General features: G+C 42.9%; 1 protein-coding gene and 2 long non-coding RNA genes across 8 annotated transcripts in view; 2 read left to right on the top strand and 1 right to left on the bottom strand.

The window, feature by feature from the left end:
* The window catches only part of ALG9 (ALG9 alpha-1,2-mannosyltransferase), a 105,796-nt gene that overhangs the window by 3,576 nt on the left and 76,687 nt on the right, over positions 1 to 25,533 (bottom strand). For 2 of the 5 annotated variants that reach the window (XM_020882295.2, XM_070473596.1), the window contains exon 14: positions 22,472 to 22,602. The exons of 2 other annotated variants lie outside the window; for them this stretch is intronic. In XM_020882295.2, the coding sequence (XP_020737954.2) occupies positions 22,472 to 22,602 (131 nt within the window). Of the gene's footprint in view, positions 1 to 22,471; positions 22,603 to 25,533 lie in introns of those variants that run through there. One more of the 5 variants, XM_020882297.2, reaches the window with a different exon arrangement.
* On the top strand, positions 3,471 to 24,882 carry LOC110130374 (uncharacterized). Its single transcript, XR_011490044.1, has 6 exons — positions 3,471 to 3,699; positions 16,820 to 16,979; positions 19,200 to 19,379; positions 22,456 to 22,655; positions 24,340 to 24,463; positions 24,682 to 24,882. It is a non-coding gene; the product is annotated as an uncharacterized lncRNA (long non-coding RNA).
* On the top strand, positions 4,118 to 11,682 carry LOC139037186 (uncharacterized). Of its 2 annotated transcripts, none has more exons than XR_011490043.1 (3): positions 4,118 to 4,148; positions 7,987 to 8,222; positions 9,338 to 11,682. It is a non-coding gene; the product is annotated as an uncharacterized lncRNA (long non-coding RNA). The 2 variants fall into 2 exon arrangements; XR_011490042.1 differs by having other exon boundaries at positions 8,329 to 11,682.

Here is a 25,533-nt window from a genome sequence, read left to right as displayed (position 1 = left end):
CCAATGCAGGAGACACAAGACACAGGTTCGATCCCTGGGTCAGGAAGATCCCCTGGAGAAGGAAATGGCAACCCACTCCAGTATTCTTGCTTACTGGACTGCAATAACCATGTGAAATGATGTTCAATTTTACTAATAATCAGGGAAATGTAAATCTAGATATAATTTTTCAATAATCATGTTTGCAAAAGCTGAGAAGTCTGACAGTATCAAACACTGGGGAGGAATGAGGAAACTGATACTGCCAGTAAAAGTGGAAACCTGCAAGAACCACTTGGAGAGGCAGTTTTAACAATACCAATAAAACAAAAATTATGCTGTCTCTATGATATAGCACATGATTTTCATTTTGTACTTTGCACCTTAATGCTTTTTTTTTAAACAACCTACTTTGTTTACCATTTGTTACAATAGAAAAATTCAAACATAAGCAAAAGTAGGTGAGATATTTCACTTGTAATAATTTTTAAAGCTATGACAAACCTAGACAGCGTATTAAAAAAGAGACATTACTTTGCTGACAAAGGTCCATATAGTCAAAGCTATGGCTTTTCCAGTGGTCATGTATGGATGTGAGAGTTGGACCATAAAGAAGGCTGAGCACCAAAAAATTGATGCTTTTGACCTGTGTTGGAGAGTCCCCTCGACTGCAAGGAGATCCAACCAGTCAATCCTAAAGAAAATCAACCCTGAATATTCATTGGAAGCACGGATGCTCAAGCTAAGCTCCAACAATTTGGCCATCTGATACAAAGAGCTGACTCATTAGAAAAGACCATGATGCTGGGCAAGATTGAAGGCAGGAGGAGAAGGGGATGACAAAGGATGACACGGTTGGATGGCATCACCGACTCAACGGACATGAGTTTGAGCAACTTCAGGGAGATGGTGAAGCACAGGGAAGCCTGGCGTGCTACAGTCCATGGGGGTTACAAAGAGTGGGACATGACTGAGTGACTGAACTGAACTGAACTGAGACAATGCTTTAAATCGAGGAAACCTCAAATCCTTAAAATGAACAAACACAGAAACCGTATGTACTTGCTACGTGTAGAGCTTTGTGTGCTGGCCCTGAAGACACAAAAGCCTCTGTTCTCAAAGAGCTAATAATCTACAGTTGGAAGAAACAGATTATGAGTGATATATAACTATAATATGTCTCTGTGTTAGTCGATCAGTCGTCCGACTCTTTGCGACCCCGCCAGGCTCCTCTGTCCATGGAATCCTCCAGGCAAGAATACTGGAGTGGGTAGCTATTCTCTTCTCCAGGGATCTTCCTAACACACAGATTGAACCTGAGTCTCCTGCATTGCAGGCAGATTCTTTACCATCTGAGCCACCAGGGCAGCCCAACTATAATACAGCACACACTAAATACTAAATAGCTAATACAGAAGTTCAAAGTGATGATACACATATTCAGAAGAGAGGATAAACACTGAGGGGTGCATAAGTGTGGAAGAAGCATTTACTATACATTATTTTATTTGACCCATTCAACATTCAAGGTATACTAAGCAAAAAAAAAAAAAAAAAAACCAAAAAACTTGCCCATCCATAACCAAATCTATAGGCATCTCAGATTAAATTCTCTGTCTACTCAGCAACAATTGGGAAGTCGCTTGAATAAAAATCCAGACTCTGCAGTGATCAACAAAGCGGCAGGAGATCTAGCCCTCACTAACCTGTCTCTCTTCACCTTGTGCCATGTCCTTCCCTGCCCATTACACTCTACCCACACCAGCCTCCTTTCAAGTTTCTCAAAGTTACAAGTTCTTTCCTACTCTCAGTGATGATTTCCAAGTCCCATTGAATGTGTGGCTTGAAATAACCATCTTGCTAAGGACAAGCATGTATCTGACTCAGATACAACAAGAGACCCAAGAAGAACTTGGATTCTCCCGTGCTTCCTCTGTGTGCAAGCATAAAAAAAATTGGCATCAGATTCTAGATACTGTGTTCAGGAAGCATGGAGGCATTTCTAGTTAGGTCTGAACACAAAGCTATATTAAAGGTGAGAACTAAATATAAGGAAAAGTTAAGAAAAAATTTATCATCCAAATTTGGTACTGGAAAAATCCTTGTTAGAAGATGAATCTTCCTTTCTCCTGCAGATTTTGCTTATGATTTTTAATTATCTGTCTTTAACATCTAAAGCCACGAATTTCTTCCAGTGGATGAAATGAGTAAACAATCAACACAAACACTTCTGTGCTGGGATGGGAAGAGTGTGTGTTTTTGTTTTTTCTTTTTAACCAAAAGAATAAGTTGGCTTGAATCCTTCACTTCTAATACTATGGCTGCTCTTCTAGATTGATTTCTTTCTCATCTGTAGCTTTACTAAATCAAGCACAACTGGGGCTGTTCAAATTATTGTACAGTTGCTGGAAGAACAAATTGGTTATTTGCCTCTGTGAAGGAAGACAGCAGTTGCGCATTGGAATAACATGCATAGGCACACATTCATACACATGGAAACAAACATCAGACTGAATCACAAGCTAGAACCACACTAATGCGATCAAAACTTATGTAACAATGTCTGCAATAATGTGAAATGCCAAAGTACTGCCCTGCGAAGCACAGGCAGCATAATTTAGAGAGGCGCGAAATGGACACTGAAGCACTTCCCCTCCCAGTGAGAAAAGCACTCAGGCAATTCAAGGATGAAACGGACGTGGACAAACTGCCTGAATGGCATAATTAGCCAACAGCTCAGAATGTTTTCTTATTCAATTATCAGTCCTGTTTATCAGGGCTGGGGGGCACTCTGCTGTGGCGATTTCAATCTGCTCTTGCTGACGTCCGTGGAAGACCGCCTGCCAGTCCCTGACGTCACCAGTTCAACAGGCACGACGCAAATGCTGGGTCAATTTTTAATTTTAAAGAGAAACACCTTAGTACTCAGGCTGTTCTCTATTATATTTGTCTTGTCTCTCCATCCATTCATCCACCCATCCATCCAAACATTGCTTATTCCTGTGAACCTGTAGTCTGGGCTCCCTGCCAGTTTTCTTTCTTTTTCAAAGCTAGCTCCTTCTCTTTTTGTTTTTGTCTCTGTCTCTTGTTCTCCTGCACTTAGTTCAGTGACAGACTTCCACAACCCTCAGAACAGAGCTGGCCGTTCAGAGAAATCTTCAGTTCTGAAGAGACTCTCATGGTTCCCTCAAGACTTACTCTTAGCCATGGTCAGTCCTGAGTCTCATATCAAGCAGTTTAAGAACTGCTCAGAAGGCTAATAGTGCAGCAAAAATGTGGCTGATCTTTAATATTCTTTAACAGAAAATGGGGTGAGAGACATTTCATGAAATGTCACTCATGAGGGTGAGAGACCCTCATGAAAAGACAGCAGTAACACTTATCTCTTTTCCAAAGTAGAGAAAAGGAGACAGGAGCTACAGGCTATGTGTTACTCTTCCCCTGGAATGCCGGGCCCTTGAAGACAGAACTTTATCTGACCAACTGCTGTACTGGCTTTTTGAATAGGCTCAGGAGGCTTCCAGTTCCAGACGGCCGAGGAGAAGGACATGCGCTCATCTCCTGCGAGAGCACCAAAATCACAACTAGCTGTTGAACCACCATTGACAGGAGGATGCTGGAACCCAACAAAAAAAAGATATCCCACTTTGAAAGACAAAGAATTCATTTGAATCAGTTCTAATGAGATGGATGAAACTGGAGCCGATTATACAGAGTGAAGTAAGCCAGAAAGATAAAGACCATTACAGTATACTAACACATATATATGGAATTTAGAAAGATGGTAACGATAACCCTATATGCAAAACAGAAAAAGAGACTCAGATGTATAGAACAGACTTGTGGACTCTGGGAGAAGGCGAGGGTGGGATGTTTCAAGAGAACAGCATTGAAACATGTATATTATCTAGGGTGAAACAGATCACCAGCCCAGGTTGGGTGCATGAGACAAGTGCTCGGACCTGGTGCACTGGGAAGACCCAGAGGGATCGGGTGGAGAGGGAGGTGGGAGGGGGGACCGGGATGGGGAATACATGTAAATCCATGGCTAATTCATTTCAATGTATGACAAAAACTACTGTAATGATGTAAAGTAATTAGCCTCCAACTAATAAAAATAAATCGAAAAAAAAAAAAAAAAGACAAAGAAGAAGCTGCAGAGAGAGACGGTAGGAGGGCCACAATCACAATAAAACCAAATCCCATACCCACTGGGGGGGTAACCTACAAACTGGAGAACAATAAATACCAAAGAAGTTCTCCCTTGCTGTGAAGGTTCTGAATCCCATGTCAGTCTTCCCAGCCTGGGGACCTGACAAGGGGACTGGCAATCCCCAGGGAATCTGAACTTGAAGGCCAGCAGGACTTGATTATAGGACTTACACAGGGCTGGGGAAAACAGACTCCAGTCTTGCAGGGCCCAAACAAAATCTTGCGTGCACCAAGTCCCAGAGGAAAGGAGCACTGACTCACAGGAGACTGAACAAAACTACCTGCGAGTGTTGGAGGGCATCCTGTGGAGGTGTGGATGGGCAGGGGCTCACCACAGGGACGGGGGCACCCGCAGCAGGCCTGGAAGGTCCCCCTTGGCGTTAGCCCTCTTGGAGGTTCCCATTAACCCTACCATAGAGCCCGTAGACCCCAGGGCTGGATCGCCTCAGGCCAAACAACTACCAGGGAGGGAGTGTAACCCCAGCCATCAGCAGATAAACAGATTAGAGCTTTACTGAGCAAGGCCCTGCCCGCCAGAGCAAGACCCAGTTTTTCCCATTGCCAGTCCCTCCCATCAAGAAGATAATGAGAGCCTCTCAGCCTCAGCCATCAGAGGGTGGACAGAAGAAGCAAGAAGCACAGTCTCACAGCAGCTGAACCAAAAATCATATTACAGAAAGCTAATCACAATGAAGCTCCAATACTTTGGCCACCTGATGGGAAGAACTGACTCATTAGAAAAGACTCTGATGCTGGGAAAGATTGAAGGCAGGAGGAGAAGGGGACGACAGAGGATGAGATGGTTGGATGGCATCACTGACTCAATGGATATGAGTTTAAGCAAGCTATGAGAGATGGTGAAGGACAGGGAAGCCTGGCATGCTGCAGTCCACGTGGTTGCAAAGAGTCAGACATGACTGAGCGCTTGAAGAACAACAATAATCACAGTGAAAAAGCAGAAAGTTATGTCCCAGATGAAGGGACAAGATAAAATCCCAGAAAAACAACTAAATGAAGTGGAGACAGGCAACTTTCCAGAAAAAGAATTCAGAATAATGATACTGAAGATGATCCAGGATCTCAGGAAAAGAATAGAGGCAAAGATTGAGAAGATGCAAGAAATGTTTACCAAAGACCTGGAAGAGCTAAAGAACAAACAAACGGAGATGAATAGTACACTAGAAGGAATCGATAGCAGAATAACTGAGGCAGAAGGACGAATAAATGACCTGGAGGACGGAATGGTGGAAATCATTGCCACAGAACAGAATATAGAAAAAAGAATGAAAAGAAATTAAGACAGCCCAAGAAACCTCTGGGACAACATTAAACACACCCAACATTTGCATTACAGAGGTCCCAGAAGGAGAAGAGAAAGAGAAAGGATCTGAGAAAATATTTGCAGAGATAATAGCTGAACAATTTCCTGAAGATGGGAAAGGAAATAGTCAAGTCCAAGAAGCACAGAGAGTCCCAGGAAGGATAAATCCAAGGAGGAACACACAAGACACACAGTAATCAAACTGACAAAAATTAAAGACAGAGATAAAATATTAAAAGCAACAAGGGAAAAATGACAAATAACATACAAGGGAACTCCCATTAGGCTATCAGCTGATTTCTCAATAGAAACTCTACAAGCCAGAAGGGAATGACATGATCTATTTAAAGTGATGAAAGGAAAGAAACTACAACCAAGAATACTCTACCTAGCAGGACTGTCCTTCAGATTTGATGGAGAAATCAAAAGCTTTCCAGCAATTAATAGTTAACAGAATTCAGCACCACCAAACCAGCTTTACTACAAATGCTAAAGGAACTTCTTTAGGCAGGAAACGAGAAGGAAAAGACCTACAGAAAATAAACCCAAAACAAGAAAGTGATAAAAGGATCATATATATCAATAATTACCTTAAATGTAAATGGATTAAATGTCCCAACCAAAAGACATAGACTGGCTGGGCATTTGAAAACGTGTGCATGTATGCATTTCCACTTACCACATCACTCTGCTTGACCCCCTTCCCAAATTGTATGTAGTTATTCTATACTGTTAGGTTAATTATGTTCCCATTATGGCTTGCAAATGTAATTCTTTTATTTTTTGTCTGGCTATTGATTGTGAAAAAACTGATAAACATCCTTTACTATTATGATTATGTAACTATTTCTCACTTAATACTACTGCATCATGATTGGTCAACAGAAAAATAATAGAATCCTATATTACCAAAACTACCATTTAAAAGAAAACCTGTAATCACTTTTCAAAATCCAGACATGTATCAGAATTATCTTGGAGTTTTTTGAAAAATACAAATGCCCAGGTATTGCTTTTTTTTCTCCAAAGCTCCAGATATGTTTCTAATGAGCAGCCATGCTTAAAAGCAACTGGACTATCTGATGATCTTTTACTTTTATCTAGTTTGTTTCACTTTTTCCATTTCAGTGCTCTCATTTCATTTAGTTTATATTTTCCAATTTCTCCATCTCTTCTGTTCTTTTTCGATGTTCTTTCTCAAGCCTATACCAAGTGTTGTAGAAAAGCTTTTGTATACATATATATACGTAAATAGAATGTATAATATATATATTTTAGAAAACTTATGAATTTTTGCCTAATTAAAATTATGACATTTTGATTCCACTGGCTTGACTTAGTATGAATAGAATGCAAGATTTCTAATTAAAAAAAAATAGATATGCAACAAGCAACAAAGGTTAACTATAGCACAGGGAACTACAGTCAATATCTTGTAATAACCTATAATGGAAAATAATTTCAAAAATAATATATGTGTATCTGTATAACTGAATCACCTTGCTATTCACCTGAAACACTGAGTCAGCTATACTTCAATAAAATATATATATATATATATATATATAAAGAAAAAAGTCATGTGAAGCTCTTCTTCCTCTTCTCTTCCCAAACAATTCAGTCCTAAAGCCACTGGAGGGGCAGAGCAAAGTGGGGGTCTCTGGAGTGCACGTGGGGAATGCGACGCCGTGGTGGGATGTCAGCGCACAAGTGAGATGCGGAGGGCGTCCATGTCAACAAAGAGGGCATTCTGTTGTTCCCTAAAAAGTTTGGGTGGGGAAGGAGGCTTCACATATCCAGGGTTTATAAAACAAAATATGGTACGAACTAGATGAGAAATACCTGTAGGACACAAACTGTACAACACAAGTGGCCTAAATGTCAGTAAAACAGCAGCTGGGGGAGCCGACAGCGACTGGAGGAAGAGGAGAGGCAGGACACAAGGCCATGGGGCATGTGGGAGGCTCTGACAACGAGGAGCAAGGCGCTCACGTCCGCTATGACAGGACGCTGCATGTCGTCTTCTGGTTCCTACTTCCCTTATGGCCTCGCTTGTTACCCGCCCCAGCCTCTCATCATGTACCCCAGGAACACAGAACTACTTGCGCCCTGCCACTTCTTACCTAGCAAAGAGAATATTCATGCAAAAGGTCAAGAAACCAATTCGGGTTTCAGTTTACACAAAATTTGCTAAATCGTCATTACCCGTGTGACCAGAATGACCCTGTTTTCAGAGGGCATGTCCACAGACCCTGAACATTCAACGAACATATTCACGGTTCTGACTCTTCGGCAGCGACCTCCAAATCCACACTGTGTAACGACTTGGAAGCTTGCTGAGGCACAAACAGGAATCATGTCACTGCGAGACACGTGTACGGGGTGGATCATTTCACTGACGGGTGGCCTTGGCCAACCAGTATAACCTCTGGATAGTATAACCTCTTGACCAGTCACCTTTCACCAATATTCAGGATGAAGAGATTGAGAAAGAACTGGTATTAAGCAAGCGGTTATTTTCTGACCTTCAGCCCCACTACGTTTGCGGGAGAAAAGCTCGTGAGCGGCCTTTCCCGTCTGACAGCTCCTGAGATGTTAAGGCACCACGTGCTCCATCACATTCCCGTGGAGAAGACACCGAACGGGGTTCCGGAAGGGGGCTGTGCCTACTCTCTGGACCCTCATCTCAGCTACTTCTCTGCGACAAACAGTAAGTGCGCTGGGGGCCACAGCAGGCTGACGGTCCTGGCAAGTTTTACAAAGGGGGAATGATGAGTATACTCTGAAATAACTCAACAATCTTTTTTTTTTCCCAGCTTGAAAAAAAAAAGCCACCTATTACTTCTCTCAAAGCTGTGACTGACTGATGGGCTTTCTGTTTCACCGGGCTTTGGCTGGCACGCTCATGGCCAGCCATGGGCTGTGGGTTCAGCTAGTGCTGCAGGCTTCAGACTCCTGTGGGCTCCTCTCTGCACAGTCTGTGGATTTTCTTAAGGGGTGGGGCCTGGGTCCTAAGAAGGAGCACTCCAGCAGACAAGAAATAGAAGCTACTCAGTGATCTTCATTTTACCAAATAAGGGCATGAGATGGAGAAGGAAATTGGCAACCCACTCCAGTATTCTTGCCTGGAGAATCCCATGGACAGAGGAGCCTGGCAGACTACAGTCCATGGGGTCACAAGAGTCGGACATGACTGAGCGCCTAAGCAGACAAGCACACACAAGGGCCTGAGAAGCTTCTGAAGAAATTCTTATTTCACCTTTTTCCTTTACGCAACATCAAAGAAATTGATAAATATTTTCTAAGACCCTAATATGTGCTAGGAGTTGTGAGAGTCAACAAGAGATGTTCTAACTCTCAAGAAACTGAGAATACATGTCTCTGATGATGCCAGTTGCTTGGTCTAAGCTAGCAGAAAGCAGTGGTGGTTCTAAGACACTGTATATATGCATGCTTCAAGCCTGAGAGGCTCTTATATCATGGGCTTGAAGCTCAGTCTGTTTCCAGAGAACTAACTTCACAACAAGGCAAAGTAGACCCTCTGAGCTTTGGGAAAAAAAAAAAAAAAAAGAAGGGTTTATTCTCCTGCAAATGTCAGCAGACAGTGATTAAGCAATTGAAGAATACAATGGGCAAAACAGTGTGTTCTGAAGCCAAATCTAGCCTGAGGTGGTAGTGCTGCCAGGCGAAGGGTAGAAGGAAACCATCTGGGGAGAAGGAAACCGGGACAGCCCCAGACTAGAAAAGAAAAAGAAAGTGGAGGAGAACAATGAGGAGTTAAGGAATTACAAAAGTATCAAAACTCTGACGGCTTTTCCCTTACAGTTTCTCAGTATTCTTGGCCAAGACAAAAGAGCGGAAGGCACCACTGTGACTGACGTTCGGGGAACAGACAAGAGCACTTCAGTCACGGGTTAGGAGGGAGATCCAATTCCACCGAGAGGATCTGAACGCCATGTGAAGCATGTCCAACCGTTGGCCCAGAGCCAAACTCTGCCAGGGGGTGCAGTTTCCCTTTCCACCTGGGGAGCAAGAAGCTGCAGATGGGAACAGCCTGCTGGACTATTTTGGGCACCATATGTCTCTTCTGCAAGATATTGCCTTCAAAAAAGTTTTTTTTTCCCTGAAAAATTGTCTAATTTGGATGAAGAACAGCATCAAAAGAGCAGTGATGCTTTAAAAACATGTCCATAAATTCTTTGACACTCTTCCCATCAACAGGGGAAGTCTAATTCCTCTCCCCTTGACCATGGGCTATTAGACTGGCTTGCTTTCAATGAAAAGAATGAGGTGGGAGTGATACTGTGTGAATTCCAAGGCTAGGTCATAAAAGCTACACCGCTCTTGAGATTCTAGCTCCTGGAAGCCAGCCACCATGCTATGAGGAAGCACAGGCCACATGGAGAAGCCACGTTAGGTGTTTTGGCCAGGAGTCCCAGCTGAGAGCTAACCAGTAGCCAGCACCCACTGTTAGATGTGTGGGAAAGCCCTTGAGGAGCTTCCCAGGTGGTGCTAGTGGTAAAGAACTTGCCTGCCAATGAAGGAGACTTAAGAGATGCAAGTTTGATCCCTGGGTTGGGAAGATTCCCTGGAGGAGGGTGTGAGAACCCACTCCAGTATTCTTGCCTGGAGAATCCCATGAACAGAGAAGCTTGGCAGGCTGCAGTCCTTAGGGTCACACAGAGTTGGACATGACTGAAGCAACTTAACAAGCATGCACACATGCAAAGCCTTTGAAATGCCCCAGTGCCAACCACCACCTGATGGCCAATGCATAAGAAGCCTTAGAAGCTGAAGAATGGCCCACTGGGCCCAGTGAGTCCCCAGAACCATGAGATAAAAAATAACAAATTACTGCTGCCCTTTAATACCATTAAGTTTGGGATGCAGCAATAACTGGGACAAGAGTTTACAATTAGTTTTCACTTTACAGTGATTTTCCAATGGTCTTCTTATCTTTCAGAAACAGTTCTGCTTATGTTGGGGTTAGGGTTGGGACATGATGGCTGCTATCCACGAGACAATGACACAGAATCAAACTGGATTCGGGTACCACGACCTCACAGCTGCTGGATTCACTTCCTGGATGCTAAAAGGAAAGTAACAGTCTCAGCTGAAAACCTCCACGAGGATCCTGCGCTGGACACCGAAAGAACACAAGCGTCAGGTGCTATCACCGCAGCCCCCACCTGGCTCTACAGAAATCCGCTGATGAGTAAAGGCCCCTCTCCTACCACTTCAGCTGAAGACGCTACGTTCTGACTCTTCGCTTGCATCTACCTGTAATTATACACTGGGCAGGGCTTTGAAATCCTGCCCTACTAAGTGTCCCCAAATTATCTCACATCCCTCGTCAGGCAAGCCTAAAATTCAGTTGGGTGAGGCCAATAGGTTCCAAAATGGGAAAGAATAAAACATCACAATCCAAAAGTCAAAGTTGAAGGCAAAGACAGTAAAACAGAAGGGACCTACAACGAAGGAGGAAGAAGTGGGTGGAAAGGGGCTGCAAAGCCGCTTTGGTGGCCGGGCCTCCCGACTTGTTCCTAAAGCTACAGACAGGCTCTGCTGCTCAGGAGGCCAACTCCAACATCCTGGAAAGGCATCTCCCACCAGACTCCCTCAGCCAAACACTCTCACCACCCTTAGAAAGGAAGCCACCATCCAGCTGAATTATTGCAACAGTCTCCCTTCACTCCTCTCTGGGGAATCTCAAAGAGTAACCATTACATCCACCCACTTGTCCAGCTATCCTATACAAGTAGCTATTAAATCATGCTTCAAAGAAAGAAAGAAAACAAAAAAATCCGCTCATTTTAGAAAGTATGTAATATGAGATGTCCATAGAGTGACAAATGTGTCTGGTTTAAAAAGTGATATGTCAACGAGTTTCGCCCCTGTATCTTGGAAGTTTGATAAACTCTAATAATATTAGCCAGACACAGACACAGCAAACTCAGGGAGAGGAAGTTGCAGCTCTGGTACCAGGTATGTGTGGGAGGAGACTAGAAAATGGTTATCAAGATCTTGTGCCCGATGGAGGGGACACATGTATACCTATGACTAATTCATACTGCTATATGGCAAAAAAACATCACAATACTGTAAAGTAATTATGCTACAGTAAAATTAAAAAGTTAAATAAAAATCTCATGTCTAGATCTTCTCTCCAACTAATGTGGTCTGGCCTCTCTAGTCCTCTGATAAAGTGAAGAAGCCTAATAGGAAGAGCATGGGTGGGCATCTGGGCGGCCATTCTCCCAGACAGGTTTACGACGTTCAGCCCTCTTTGTGAGTCCTTCTCCAACAGTCCAACAGGAAACTCTGCTTATCTTCCAACAATTTCAACAGCAAACATGCCTCTTTACATATTCATAGATATTTAGAATTCCTAAATTTGCGCCAGTCACAGTACTGGCCTAATAATTTTAGGTTGCTTCCCCTGGGGTTGAGTCTCCCCTGGCACACACTCAAGAGTATGATTTTTCTACGTGCTGGTACCATCTTCAAACTAGCCTCACCGCTTCCCTTTTAGACAGCTAAGACCCAACCCAGGCTATGGCACCAAGGAACGTCTGAAAATTAAATCAAATAAGTAACCTACAGGCAAATCTGATGGTAAACACGGACTGACCATAACCACATGCTCCGCTCTCCAATCTTGCTTTCTGGGATAAGCTCTTGTATTCCAGTCACATTACAACAGGATGACCACCTATCTCAACTCGCCCAGGGCAGGGCCCCTTTTACTTTCAAAAGTGTTCTCATTTGGATAATATATTACAGATCACTCTAACTAAAAGCAAATTTAAATCAAAGAGGTAAGTGAAGCTTTCTTCTATGGACCCTCCAGTCCCCTCATTTAACAGGCTTCTTTTACTTTTTCCACTTGTGCTCATGATTTCTTCTCCTTGAATTACAGATATGATTCTGCCCTCTTTACCACGAATACAAATCCTTTTTCTTGTACTCTTCAGCTAAGCACCGCCTCCTCCAGGAGGACTTCCTAGGACACTATAACCTCCACAGAGCTCTCCTCTCTCTGAAGTTTTAGCACGCCACCCAGCACCTTCTATGGTCTTAATGTCTTCCCTGGCGGCTCAGATGGTAGAGAATCTGCCTGCAGTGCAGGAGACCCAGGTTTGACCTTTGGCTCAGGAAGATCCCCTGGAGAAGGGAATGGCTACCCACTCCAGGATTCTTGCCTGGAGTATCCCATAGACAGAGGAGCCTGGTGGGCTACAGTCCATGGGGTCACAAAGAGTCAGACACAACAGAGTGACTAACACTTTCACATGGTCTTAATACTATTTTCAAGGTGTTTATGTGTAACTACAAAAAGTGAAAGTGAAAGTGAAGTCCCTCAGTTGTGTCCGACTCTTTGCAACCCCGTGGACTATAGCCCCCCAGGCTCCTCCGTCCATGGGATTTTCCAGGCAAGAATACTGGAGCGGGTTGCCATTTCCTTCTCCAGGGGAATCTTCCTGATCCAGGGATGGAACTCCAGTCTCCCATATTGCAGGTAGACTCTTATTTTTTTTCACCATCTAAGCCACCAGGGAATCCCTACAAAATACTACAAAATGAACTACAAAAGTTGTAAATTATTCAAAGGTAAAAATCTATGTCTAATTGCTTCTTTCATAACCCCTAAATAATCCAGTGCTGTGACAAGAACATTATAGCTTTTCAATAAACATTTTCTGATTTCCAAACCTGCTTAACCAGCTGGCTTCATGACATAAAAGCAGACTCCAGGGGCGTCTTCCTGCCGACTCCTTCTCTCTGAGCACCCTGTACTTTTCTCTTAAAGTACCTAACAGGGCTGTAATTCTAGACTGATCTAGATGGTTATTTATTTAATGCCAGCCTCCCCATTATACTGTAGGGCTCAAGAGGACAGGGAATTTGTGTTCACCGTCATATACACTTAAGATCCATCACAGTTCCTGGCAGTGTTCAAAAATACCTGCTGATCAAACGGATGTCAGATGGCTAGAAAGACAGAGAGATGGATAAAGGAAGGGAAAAAATGATGTCAAAGTGAACTCTAAAGAAGGCAGATTTATATTTCAGGGGCTTGGGCCTCCCTGGTGGCTCAATGGTAAAGAATCTGCTTGCCAGTGCAGGAGACGCAGGTTTGATCCCTGGCCTGGGAAGATCCCACATGCCACAGAGCAGCTAAGTTCCATGCGTCACCACCACTGAGCGGGTGCTCTAGGGCCTGGGAGCTGCAACTCCTGAGCCCACATGCGGCAACTACCGGAGCCCGTGCACCCGAGAGCCTGTGCTCCACAAGAGAAGCCGCTGCACTGAGAAGCCTGCACACGGCAACTGGAGAGTGGCCCCCACTCGCCGCAACTAGAGAAAAGTGCTCGCAGCAACAAAGACCCAGCACAGTCAAAAATCAACAAAATTTTTTAAATTAAAAACAATAAATTTCAGGGACTTAAACATTTGAGAAACTAACCTGCTTACATTTCTAAAAAGACCATGTGGTGGTATGTTACAGGCTTATGAAAACCCTTCCTCAGGAAGAGCTAGATAACAGCTAGGCCTGCAGCCCACCTGATCTAGGGTCTAAGACATGAGTGACTATTACACATGGATAGTGACATTCTCCTCCTTGCTACATAAATTGCTCAAGTACAAAAACCATTGTTTCATGAAGACAGAGGAAACGTAATAGCCCCATTCGAGAGGCTCAAAGACATCCCTGGGTCGAGTTCTCAAGGGCATTTCATGCACCACCTCAGAGGGGTATCTCTGAGGCACGCCCCTTCCCGCAGCACAGCCCAACTTAACTGGCCCAAAGTCAGCAACATGAGATGGCTCAGTGCGGACAGTTACACACTGCTGTGGCAAAGGGCGCGGGAAGATCCTGCTGTTTTTGCAGTTGGATCAGTACTTACTAGGAATGGCTGAGGAAGAGAAATGTAAAGAAAATCAGCATAACTCTGGAGCTTCAGGCAGCATGCTAATTAATAGGAAGGCCTGACATTTATATAATGCTTTAGAATTTAAAAACACTTTCGTATTTCAGCTCTCATTTAATCCTTCCAACATTCCCATAAAGTATATAAAAATATTATCTCTGTTTTACTGATACGGAAATGTGGGAACAGAGAGGAACAGCAGCAAGTAACCAGGACTGAATGCATGTCTTCTGACCTCATGTTCTTTTCACTGTACTTCGAATACTTTCAAGTAAACTTCCATTATACTTTGCATATCTTCAAGGAATCTGTAACCAACAGATTTCTTTTTTTTTCTCAGCACATGGTCATGAAAAGAATGCCAGTTTAGGGAAATGAGTACAACTTATGGGAAATTAAAAACCTCTGAAGGCGTTCTCCAGGAGTCTTCTTTCCTCCACCTCCACTGGAGGTGTGCTCGATGTTAAATGAAGCGGCACCAGGGACCCACAGGAGAGACAGGACGTACAGCAGGATAAACCTAGAGGCCCGTCTCTCTGGCAAGCACTGCTCAACGTGTGAAAGCTTCTGGTCAGGGACCAGCCCAGTTAGAGAAAGCAAGCCGTAGCAGTGGCGAGCACTGCATTTCTAATGGAGCAAAGGAAAACATTAAAGCTTGATAAAGGCCACTGGAGAAAACTGTGGGCTTCTGGGATCCAAACTTTGACCTGATCCTTTTCGGCAAAAATGTGTCTCCTGAGTCCACTCACCCTTCACAGCTGAGTTCACTTCCTCATCACCTGTCATCCAGTCAAACAGAACAGCCTCCCAGCTTGTTTGTATGCCTCACACCTCGCTGCCTTCCAGTCCACCTCCCACAGTGGAGCCAGTGTAATCTTCAGATGTCATGACCTCTTGGAATCTTCCTTGGTTTCTCCCATTCTAGCCTTCAGGAGTTAACCCCACCCTCTCCTGCCCCATGAGAGGCATTCACCCTCTCTGAGCTACAGTGCATCTCCCCGGGTAAACTATAAACTCCCAAGGCAGTGGTCTTGTCTGCACACAGTCTGTAAAGTCTTATATGCAGAAGACAGCCAACGAATGTCTATCAAACTGAGCCTATCAAACAAATGTCTATCAAACTATGCCTTATCTCTGCCCTTAAAATTTAGCTTCTTAGGGAAGCAGATATTCAGTGGGGAGCAGCAGTAGTTATCTCTGGGAAAGGCTCTCATATTTCCTGGGCTCCCAATGTGGCCCCTGCTCCCACTAACTGAGGAGACTGTTGAACAGAGGGCCCTGGAGGAGTGATGCTCAGCCACATCATTGAGTGACAATGTGGTCACCTCTGTCACTCTGCTCGCCACAAGGCAGGTGAGAAGGTGCTTCTGCTCTTCCCTCAAAAGATTTCCAGTTCTCCATTGAGCGGTGTACAAGCATCAGGTTTCTTTGCCTTGAACAGGCTCTCAGTACATGTCTACCAGCTGCTGGGCCCACGTGCTACCAAAAGGGGAAATGGGAAGATGAGGAACTATACCCACTCTAATCCTTTAAGGCCAAAAGGAAAAAAAAAAAATGCTTCAAAAATACCCTCCTGCCCCATTTGCTGAAAAACAGAATTGATTCTGTGACCAAGGTACTGATGGTCAGTATTTGTCACCCACTGTTTCCCTTTGCTAACAGGAAGGCTGTTAGGGATCTGCTGACTCTCCTGGGCTGGAGATCTTTTCAGGCACAGATCTCATGTCGTCATAGTTTTCTCAACTCAAAAATGAAGCCACAATAGTGACCTGCACTCCAAATACTGTATCAAATAACAAGTCAGGCACCAAAAGAATATGTATGATGCAGAGAAATTCATACCTTCACTGCTGCTTGAAAGAGAATTTCAAGTTCCCTCCTACTACTGTCCTGATTCTGACAATTGTTTTGAGTATCAGGTCATGATCCTACCACCTGTCATGGTCTCCCACTCTTTCAATGCCTACCCCCACTCCCTTCTTACTCACTTAAGGACACGATGATTGATCTTTTCTATTGTTTTCTTCATCTCTATTTCATTTATTTCTGCTCTGATCTTTATGATTTCTTTCCTTCTAGTAACTTTGGGCTTTGTTCTTTCTCTAGTTGCTTTAGATATAAGGTTAGGTTGTTTGAGATTCTTGTTTCCCACGGCAAGATTGTATCGCTACAAACTTCCCTCTGAGAACTGCTTTTGCTGCATCCCATAGGTTTTGGGTCACTATGTTTATGTGGTCATTTGTCTCTAGGTATTTTCTGATTTCCTCTTTGATTTCTCCAGTGATTCATCAGTTGTTTATTAGCATATTGTTTAGCCTTCATGTGCTTATGTTTATAACAGTTTTTTTCTTGTAATTGATTTCTAATTTCACAGCGTTGTGGTTGGAAAAGATGATTGACATGATTTCAATTTTCCTGAATTACTGAGGCTCATTTTGTGGCCCAGAAAGTGATCAACCCTGGAGAATATTCTGTGTGCACTTGAGAAGAATGTGTATTCAGCTGCTTTGGATGGAATGCTCTATAAACATCAAGTAAGTCCATCTGGTCTATTAATGAAAGTGGGGTGTTAAAAGTCCCCCACTATTATTGTGTTACTGTTGATTTCTCCTTTCATGGTTGCTATTAGGTTGGTGCAAACATAATCATGGTTTGGGATCGTGAATTTTAAATAACTATAACTAGGCTCAAACACACACTTATTAATCAAAATAGGAGCCATTACAATCAACACATTTCTGCCAATGAGAGATAAGTTTGCTTATTCCTGTAGCATAAAAATCTATTCTTTGGGATTTAACGAACTCTTAGAAAACATTTTCTGCATCCTGTTGGTTGTAGAAGCACTTTCCCTGCAAAAAGTTATCAAGATGCTTGAACAAGTGGTAGCCAGTTGGTGAGAAGTCAGGTGAATATGGAGGATGAAGCTAAACTTTGAAGCCCAATTCATTCAATTTTTGAAGCGTTGGTTGTGTGACCTGTGTCAGGGAGAAGAACTGGCCCTTTCTATTGACAAACGGTGGCAGGAGATGTTGCAGTTTTTGGTGTATCTCATTGATCTGCTGGGCATACTTCTCATACGTAATGGCTTCGCTGGGATTCAGAAAGCTGTAGTAGATCAGACAGAAAGCAGACCCCCAAACAGTGACCATGACCTTTTTTGGTGCAAGTTTGTCTTGGGGACGTGCTCTGGGGCTTCTTCTCAGTCCAGACACTGAGCTGGTCGCCACCAGCTGTCATGTGCAATCCACTTTTGTCACGTCACAATTTGATCAAGAAAGGGTTTGCAGTTGTTGCACAGAATAAAAGAAGATGACACTTCACGATTTTTTTGGATTTCCGGTCAGTTCACGAGGCACTCCCTTATCAAGCTTTTTCACCCTTTTCAATTTGCTTCAAATGCCGAATGACCACAGAATGGTTGACACTGAGCTCTTCGGCAACTTCTCGTGTAGTTGCAAGAGCGTTAGCTTCAACAACGGCTCTCAACTGTCATTATCAACTTCTGATTGGTAGAGGCCAGCCACTAACGTCCTCATCTTCGAGGTTCCCATCTCCTTTGCACGAGTTCTTGGGCCACCACAGCGCTGCATGTTCACTAGCAGCTCCCAGGCTAAACGTGCTGCTGAGGTTGCAAGCTGTCTGCTTCTTTACGACCCATTTTGAACGCAAGAAAATCACCCGAATTTGCTTTTTGTCTAACAGTATACCCATAGTCTAAAATAAGTATGAAATAAACAGCAAGTAATAAGTCATTAGCAAAAAAAAAAATGTGCATTAAAATGATGTATAACTTAACCATATCTATTTATAATGTATTCCAATATCAAATGGCAAATTTCAACAAGGCAAAAATCACAGTTACTTTTGCACCAACCTAAACAGTATTAATTTTTGCCTTTAAATTGAAGTGTTCCTATGTTGTGCATATATAGTTAAAACTGTTATAAGCTGCTTCTTGGATTGATCCTTTGATCACTATGTAGGGTCCTTCTTTGTCTTTTGTGCTAGATCTTTATTTTAAAGTCTCTTTTGTCTGATATGATATTGCTACTCCAACTTTCTTTTGATTTCCATTTGAATGGAATACATTTTTCCATCCCCTCACTTTCAGTTCTGTATGTGTTCTTTGATCTGAAGTGGGTCTCTTGGAGACAGCATATATGTGGTCTTGTTTTTGTCATCCATTCAGCCAGTCTATGTATTTTGGTTGAAGCCTTTAATCTATTTCAGTTCAGTTCAGTCGCTCAGTCGTGTCTGACTCTTTGCGACCCCATGAACCGCAGCATGCCAGGCCTCTCTGTCCATCACCAACTCCCGGAGTCCACCCAAACCCACATCCATTGAATTGGTGATGCCATCTAACCATCTCATCCTCTGTCATCCCCTTCTCCTCCTGCCTTCAATCTTTCCCCAAATCGGGGTCTTTTCAAATAAGTCAGCTCTTCGCAGCAGGTGGCCGAAATAATGGAGTTTCAGCATCTCCAGTAGCATATTGGGCACCTACCAACCTGGGGAGTTCCTCTTTCAGTATCCTATCATTTTGCCTTTTCATACTGTTCATGGGGTTCTCAAGGCAAGAATACTGGAAGTGGTTTGCCATCCCCTTCTCCAGTGGACCACAGTCTGTCAGACCTCTCCACCATGACCCGTCTGTCTTGGGTGGCCCCACATGGCATGGCTTAGTTTCACTGAGTTAGACAAGCTGTGGTCCTGTGATCAGATTGGCTAGTTTTCTGTGATTGTGGTTTCAGCGTGTCTGCCCTCTGATGCCCTCTCTCAGCGCCTACCGTCTTACTTGGGTTCCTCGTACCTTGGACGTGGGGTATCTCTTCACGGCTGGTCCCGCAAAGCACAGCCGCTGCTCCCGACCTTGGACGTAGGGTAGCTTCTCGGCCACCGCCCCTGACCTTGGATGCTGGGGAGCTCTTAAGGTAATTATCAGTATGTATGTTCTTATTGCCACTTTGTTAGCTGTTTTGGATTTGTTTTTGTAGGTCTTTTTTGTTCCTTTCTTTTGTTCCCCTCCCTTCGATTTGATGATTAACTTTCAGTGCTATGTTTTGATTCCTTTGTGTGTGTGTGTGTGTGTGTGTGTGTGTGTATGTATCTACCATAGCTTTCCAGTTTGCAGTTACCAGAAGGCTTTGATAGAGCAGTCTATATATAAACAACACTGTTTTAATTTGCTGGTCTTTGAATACCAAATGCAAGTCCAGTATCCTGCATTTGTCTCTCCTGTGTCACAGTTTGATATCATATTTGTGTGCAGGTGATTTCTTACCTTTAGTGTATGCTTGCCTTGACTGGTGAGCTTTTCCATTTGTAATTTTCTTGTTTCTAGTTGCAGCCTTTTTTTATTCCTAAAGAAGTTCCTTTAGAATTTGTTGCAAAGCTGCTTTGGTGGTGCTGAATTCTGTTTTTGCTTGTCTGTAAAGTCTTTGATTTCACCATCAACTCTGACAGCCTTTCTGGGTAGAGTGTTCTCGGTTGCAGGTTCTTCCTTTTCATCACTTTAAATATACCCTGCCACTCCCTTCTGGTCTGCAGAGTTTCTGCTGAGAAATCAACTGATAACCTTATGGGAGTTCCCCTGAGTATTATCTGTTACTCTTTCCTTTGTTGCTTTTAATACTTTTTCTTTGTCTATGATGTTTATTAATTTGATCTCTACGTGTCTCACTGTGTTCTTCCTTGGGTTTATCCTGCCTAGGCCTCTCTGCACTTTCTAGACTTGGATGATAGTTTCCTTTCCCATGTTAGGAAAGTTTTCAGTTATTATATTATCTCTTCAAATATTTTCTCAGATATGTTCTCTTTCTCTTCTTCTTCTGTGATCTCTATAATGCAAATGTTGGTGTATTTAATGTCATCCCAGAGGTCTCTTCAATTGTCATTTCTTTTCATTCTTTTTTCTTTATTCCACAGCAGTGATTTCCACCATTCTGTCTTCTAGGTCACTGATCTGTTCTTCTGCCTCAATTATTCTGCTACTGATTCCTTCTAGTGTATTGTTTATTTAAATTAGTATACTGTTCATCTCTGCTTGTTTTTTAGTTCTTCTAGGTCTTAGTTAAACATTTTTTGTATCTTCTCAATCCTTGGCTCCATTCTTTTCCCAAGATCTTCGATCATCTTTACTATCATTACTCTTAAATTCTTTTTCAGATAGATTGCCTATCTCCACTTTACTTAGTTGTTTGGGATTTTATCTTGTTCCTTCATCTGGAACATACTCCTCCACTATCTCACTTTGTCTGACTTTCTGTGATTGTGGTTTCCGTTCCACAGGCTGCAGGGTTGTAGTTCTAGTTTCTGCTATCTGTCCTCTGGTGGATGAAACTGTCTTAAGAGGCCTGAGCAGGTTTCCTAGTTGGGGGGACTGGTACCCACCTACTGGGGGGTGGAGCTGGGGCTTGTCCCTCCGGTGGGCAGGGCCATCCATCTGTGTTGATGGATGGGGCCGTGTTCCCGCCCTGTTGGTTGTTTGGCCTGAGGAGTCCCAGCACTGGAGCCTGCAGGCTGTTGGGTGGGGCCAGGTCTTAGTTAGAGAATGGCAGCCTCCTAGAGGGCTCATGCCAATTAGCACTTGTCAGACCCATGCCACCAGTGTCCCTGTCCCTCCAGTGAGCCACAGCTGTCCCCCGCCTCCACAGGAGACCCTCCAACACTAGCAGGCAAGTCTGGCCCAGTCTCTTATAGGTCCCTGCTCTTTTCCCTGGATCCTGATGCCCATAACACCCTGTGTATGCCCTTCAAGAGGGGAATTCCCAGTCCCATGGACTTCCTGTGCTCAAATACCACTCTGGTCTTCAGATTCTCTGGGGGCTCCTCCTCCTGCTGCTGAACCCCTAGGCTGAGCAGTCCAATGTGGGGCTCAGAAGGTTCACACCTGTGGGAGAACTTCTATGGTATAATTATTTTCCAGCTTGTAGGTCACCCACCTGGTGTCTATGGGATTTTAGTTTATCCTGACTATGCACCTTCTGCATCTCATTGTGGCTTCTTCTGTTCTCTTTGGTTGGAGGGTATCTTTTTTGGTAGGTTTCAGCGGGATTTTTTATCAGTGACTGTTGAGCAGTTAGTTATGACTTTGGTGTTTTCGTAAGAAGGGGTGAGCATACGTTCCCCTACTCCACCATCTTGCCGCATTTCTCACTGCCATTTCTGCTTCAATCCCTCTAATCTCTCAAATCCTATGCCCCCACCACTCCACCAAAATTGCTTTTATCAACTGTCAAATCCAATGGACAGTTGTTATTCTTTACCTTACTTATCAGTAAGTTCTGATCATTCTCTCTTCCTGAAAATATTTTCTTCCCCGTTTCTGAGTCCCAAATCTGCCTCTCAAGACCTGGTCCTTCACCCTTTGGTTTTTACTTGACCTCTTGGATCCTGGGCTCTGCCTACAAGACCTCCTTGGACCACCTTCAGCTTTAATTTCCTTGAACTTCAACTGTCTGTCTACCTGGACCTGGGCCCACAGACAACCTATACCTTCTAATTCTCTCCCATTCATTACTGCTTAACCTGGATGTCCTGACTCCTCTCTTATGAATTCTGAGCCCTTTCTGAAGAGCTAGTCAAGGTCTGGTCTATTTGCTTTCCCTACTTTAGATGTAGTAAGGCCTGGCCTCCTCTCTGACTGAGCTTTGAGCCCAAAAATAATTGATATGAATTTCTAGCTCCACAAAGAACATAGTCAATCTTCCGAACAGTATTAGAAAACTCTGGTTAAGAAAGCTGAAGCTGATTGTCAAAAATACTCAATGTCAAACATTTTCTTTGTATTTTCTTCAGTGGATGTATCTGTTTATAGATTATTTTATTTGGATGATACCAGAATACACTTTGCATTCTGATGCCTAGAAAAGGAGAGCACTCTTTCAGATTTCTCAGGAAACTGGACAACAGACAAAATAAAATGGGTACTAGAGTTAGCCCAGGACTGGAAGTTATTCAATCCCAGATTCCAATTTTCATCCTTATTAATCCTAGTACATTTCTTAGGATTAAAGCCACATACCTAGAAGCATCAAGGAATGGTCTATAGGCCAAGTTGATCCATTCTTCTCTATTGGATGAATACTTTGGCTCCCGGGGTGTTTCTCTCATGGTGTCCAAATCCACTAAATAATGGCATTTACTGATGTCAATCTGCAATGGAGAAAGATGAACTCTTCATCAGGAATTGCAAAGGTCCTTTCAGGGTAAGAAATATAACTTGTAATCCTAAGAATTCACGCAGGGTTTTAGAAGCACAAACATCAAAGTCCTCAGATGCTATCAGTGCTCTCTTCACGCAGATAAGAGTGCTGGATGTTAGGGTATTATTTAGGCTCCTGGGGGAGGGATGAGACATGAACTCACCCAGCCAAATATACATGTAAGCTTCGGGAGTTTTGACTCTAGTTTGGGCATGAAATCTCTCTAGCCTCACAAACACTTCTGAAGCTAGCAAGAGTCCACAACCTACTCAAAAAAACTTTCTTCTGTGGTTCACTATTGCTCCCTTCCAAACTATCACCTTTTGTTTCAGAGATCGAGAGCCCTGATCAAACAAAAATGTTAATGTGTGAGAAGCCCTGTCTCTGCTGACTGGGAGCCAGTGGGGTCCCCGTATACCTCACAAGTAGTTCAAACACATCATGCACACTGTTTCCTTCAAACTTCAACAGAACTGACAGAGACACAGGAACTGTCCCTGCAGCAAAAGATCAGTAAAACAGATACAAGAACTGCAAGAGAAGAGATTATGAAATGTATATAGTAACTATTGGCAAAACTAGAGTCATCCAGCTGCTCACAATATGGATACATCAGAGGATCACTTGTACTCATAAGAAATTATTAATGCATTTAATTTAAAACCATGTTGGTACTGTGCTTCTCACAAAATTGATTAATTCAACAGAACATGCTACAAAATCTGTAGGATACTTTTGCAGTTAAATGGTTCATCTCAAACTATTCTTCCTCTCATCTCACAGCCATGGGAGAAATTTTTAAGCCTTTTTAATAATAATAATAAAATAAACTGTAGACTTAAAAAAAATTCAATACACACACACCAATATTCATAGCAACACTATTTAAAATAGCCCAAACCTAAGTGTCCATCAACAGATGAAGGGATAAAGAAGATGTGGTATATCACTCAGCCATAAATAAGAATGAAATAGTGCCATTTGCAGCAATATGGATGGACCCAGAGATTATCATAAGTGAAGTAAGTCAGAGAAAGATAAACATTATATGATATCATTTACATGTGGAATCTAAAAAATACTAATGAACTTATTTACAAAACAGAAATAGGCTCACAGACATAGAAAACAAACTATAGTTTCTAAAGGAAGATGGGTGGAGGAGGGATAAATTAGGAGTATGTGATTAACAGGTACACACTAATATATATATAAAATAAACAAGAAGGATTTATTGCATAGCATAGGGAACTATATGCAGTATCTTATAATAACATATAATGTGAAAGAATCTGAAAAGAATGTGTGTACATGTCTGTGTGTGAATCACTTGCTGTATATCCAAAGTGAAAGTCGTTCATTCATGTCCAGCTCTTTGCGACCCCATGGACTATACAGTCCATAGAATTCTCCAGGCCAGAATACTGGAGTGGGTAGCCAGTCCCTTTTCCAGGGAATCTTCCCAACCCAGGGATCAAATCCAGGTCTCCCTCATTGCAGGCAGATTCTTTACCAGCTGAGTCACCAGGGAAGCCAATATACCCCAAATTAGCACAATATTGTAATCAATCATAGTTCAAAAAAATACAATACACAAGTTTCTATGATGTTAAATAAAAGCCCAAAAATGGAGAACATCTCTGTGATATGATTTATAATAAATATTCTTGGGGGGTCTTTTTCCAAGGTTTCTGACTGACAGCATCCAAAACCCTTATAATTTCCCAGGCAATAAGAGCAATGGGAGCATTTTTTGTTAAAATGTTTGGCCTCTTATCCTCAGTTCCTGATATCTCTTCAAAACAATAACGGTGAGTGGAGTGTCTTGTTATTCATAGCTAGCCCCTATGTACCACAACTGAGCTTAGGTTAATGGGGTGACTTTTGGAAATCCCCTAAAGATGGCAGGGGATGCTGGTCACCAGATGAACTAACCATGTGAGTAGAAAAGGTTGGTCTTTCCAGTCACCAGGGGAGGGGTGAAGGGCTGGAGACTGCCAGTAATTTAATTAATCATTTCTGTTGTCAGGAAGTCTCCATAAAACCCTGAAAGCCCAGGTTTAAAAAACTTCCAGGTTGGTGAACGCTTGGAGATTCGGGAAGGGTGCTGCACATGGAAAGAGCATGAAGACCTGAACTCTTCCCTCATATGTTGCCCTATTCATCTCTTCCATCTGGCTGTTCCTGAATTATATCCTTTTATAATAAACCAGTTCCCTAGTAAGTAAAATGTTTCTTTGTGTGTGATACTCTAGCAAATTAATCAAACCCAAGGAGAGGGTCGTGAGAGACTCTGCTTTACACCCAGTCAATCAGAATTACAAGGAAGAACCTGCACTTAAAACCAGCACCTGAAGTCCAAAAAGGAGGTCACGGCTCCAGTCTGCCACCAGCCAGTCAGAAACAGGTACCAACCTGGGCTTGAGATTGGCATCTAATGTAGAGAGGAGAAGGGGGCAGTCTTGTAGGACTGAGCCCTCAATCTCTGGAGTCTGATGCTATCTCTGGGTAGACAGCACAAGATAGTGTCTGAGAATCGTTGTTACTGTGGGGAACCTCCCACCCCCAACATTAGAAATCAGTCCCAGAACCCTCTTAATTACTAATGTAGTCAGTTAAAGCAAACTAAATCTCAAGGGAAGGAAACTACTAATTTTCAGTGTTTTTTTTACATGCAAGTATGTTACACATAGCATTTTTTAAATCATTATATAAAGGCCTATTGAGGAATTACTAATTCCTATTTTATAAATGAGAATCCAAGACTCAGAGACAAATTATACAACTTCATTTTTTTTCCAGATCTATATTAAGCCCCTACAATATACTAGGCATTAGTAAGTTAGAGCTAATGATATAGAAATCAATAACAAATAAATAA

This window comes from Odocoileus virginianus, chromosome 10 (genome assembly GCF_023699985.2).
Source record: "Odocoileus virginianus isolate 20LAN1187 ecotype Illinois chromosome 10, Ovbor_1.2, whole genome shotgun sequence".
Taxonomy (NCBI): domain Eukaryota; kingdom Metazoa; phylum Chordata; class Mammalia; order Artiodactyla; family Cervidae; genus Odocoileus; species Odocoileus virginianus.
Note: the sequence above shows the minus strand (reverse complement) of the source record. Positions and strands in the feature narration are given on the sequence as shown.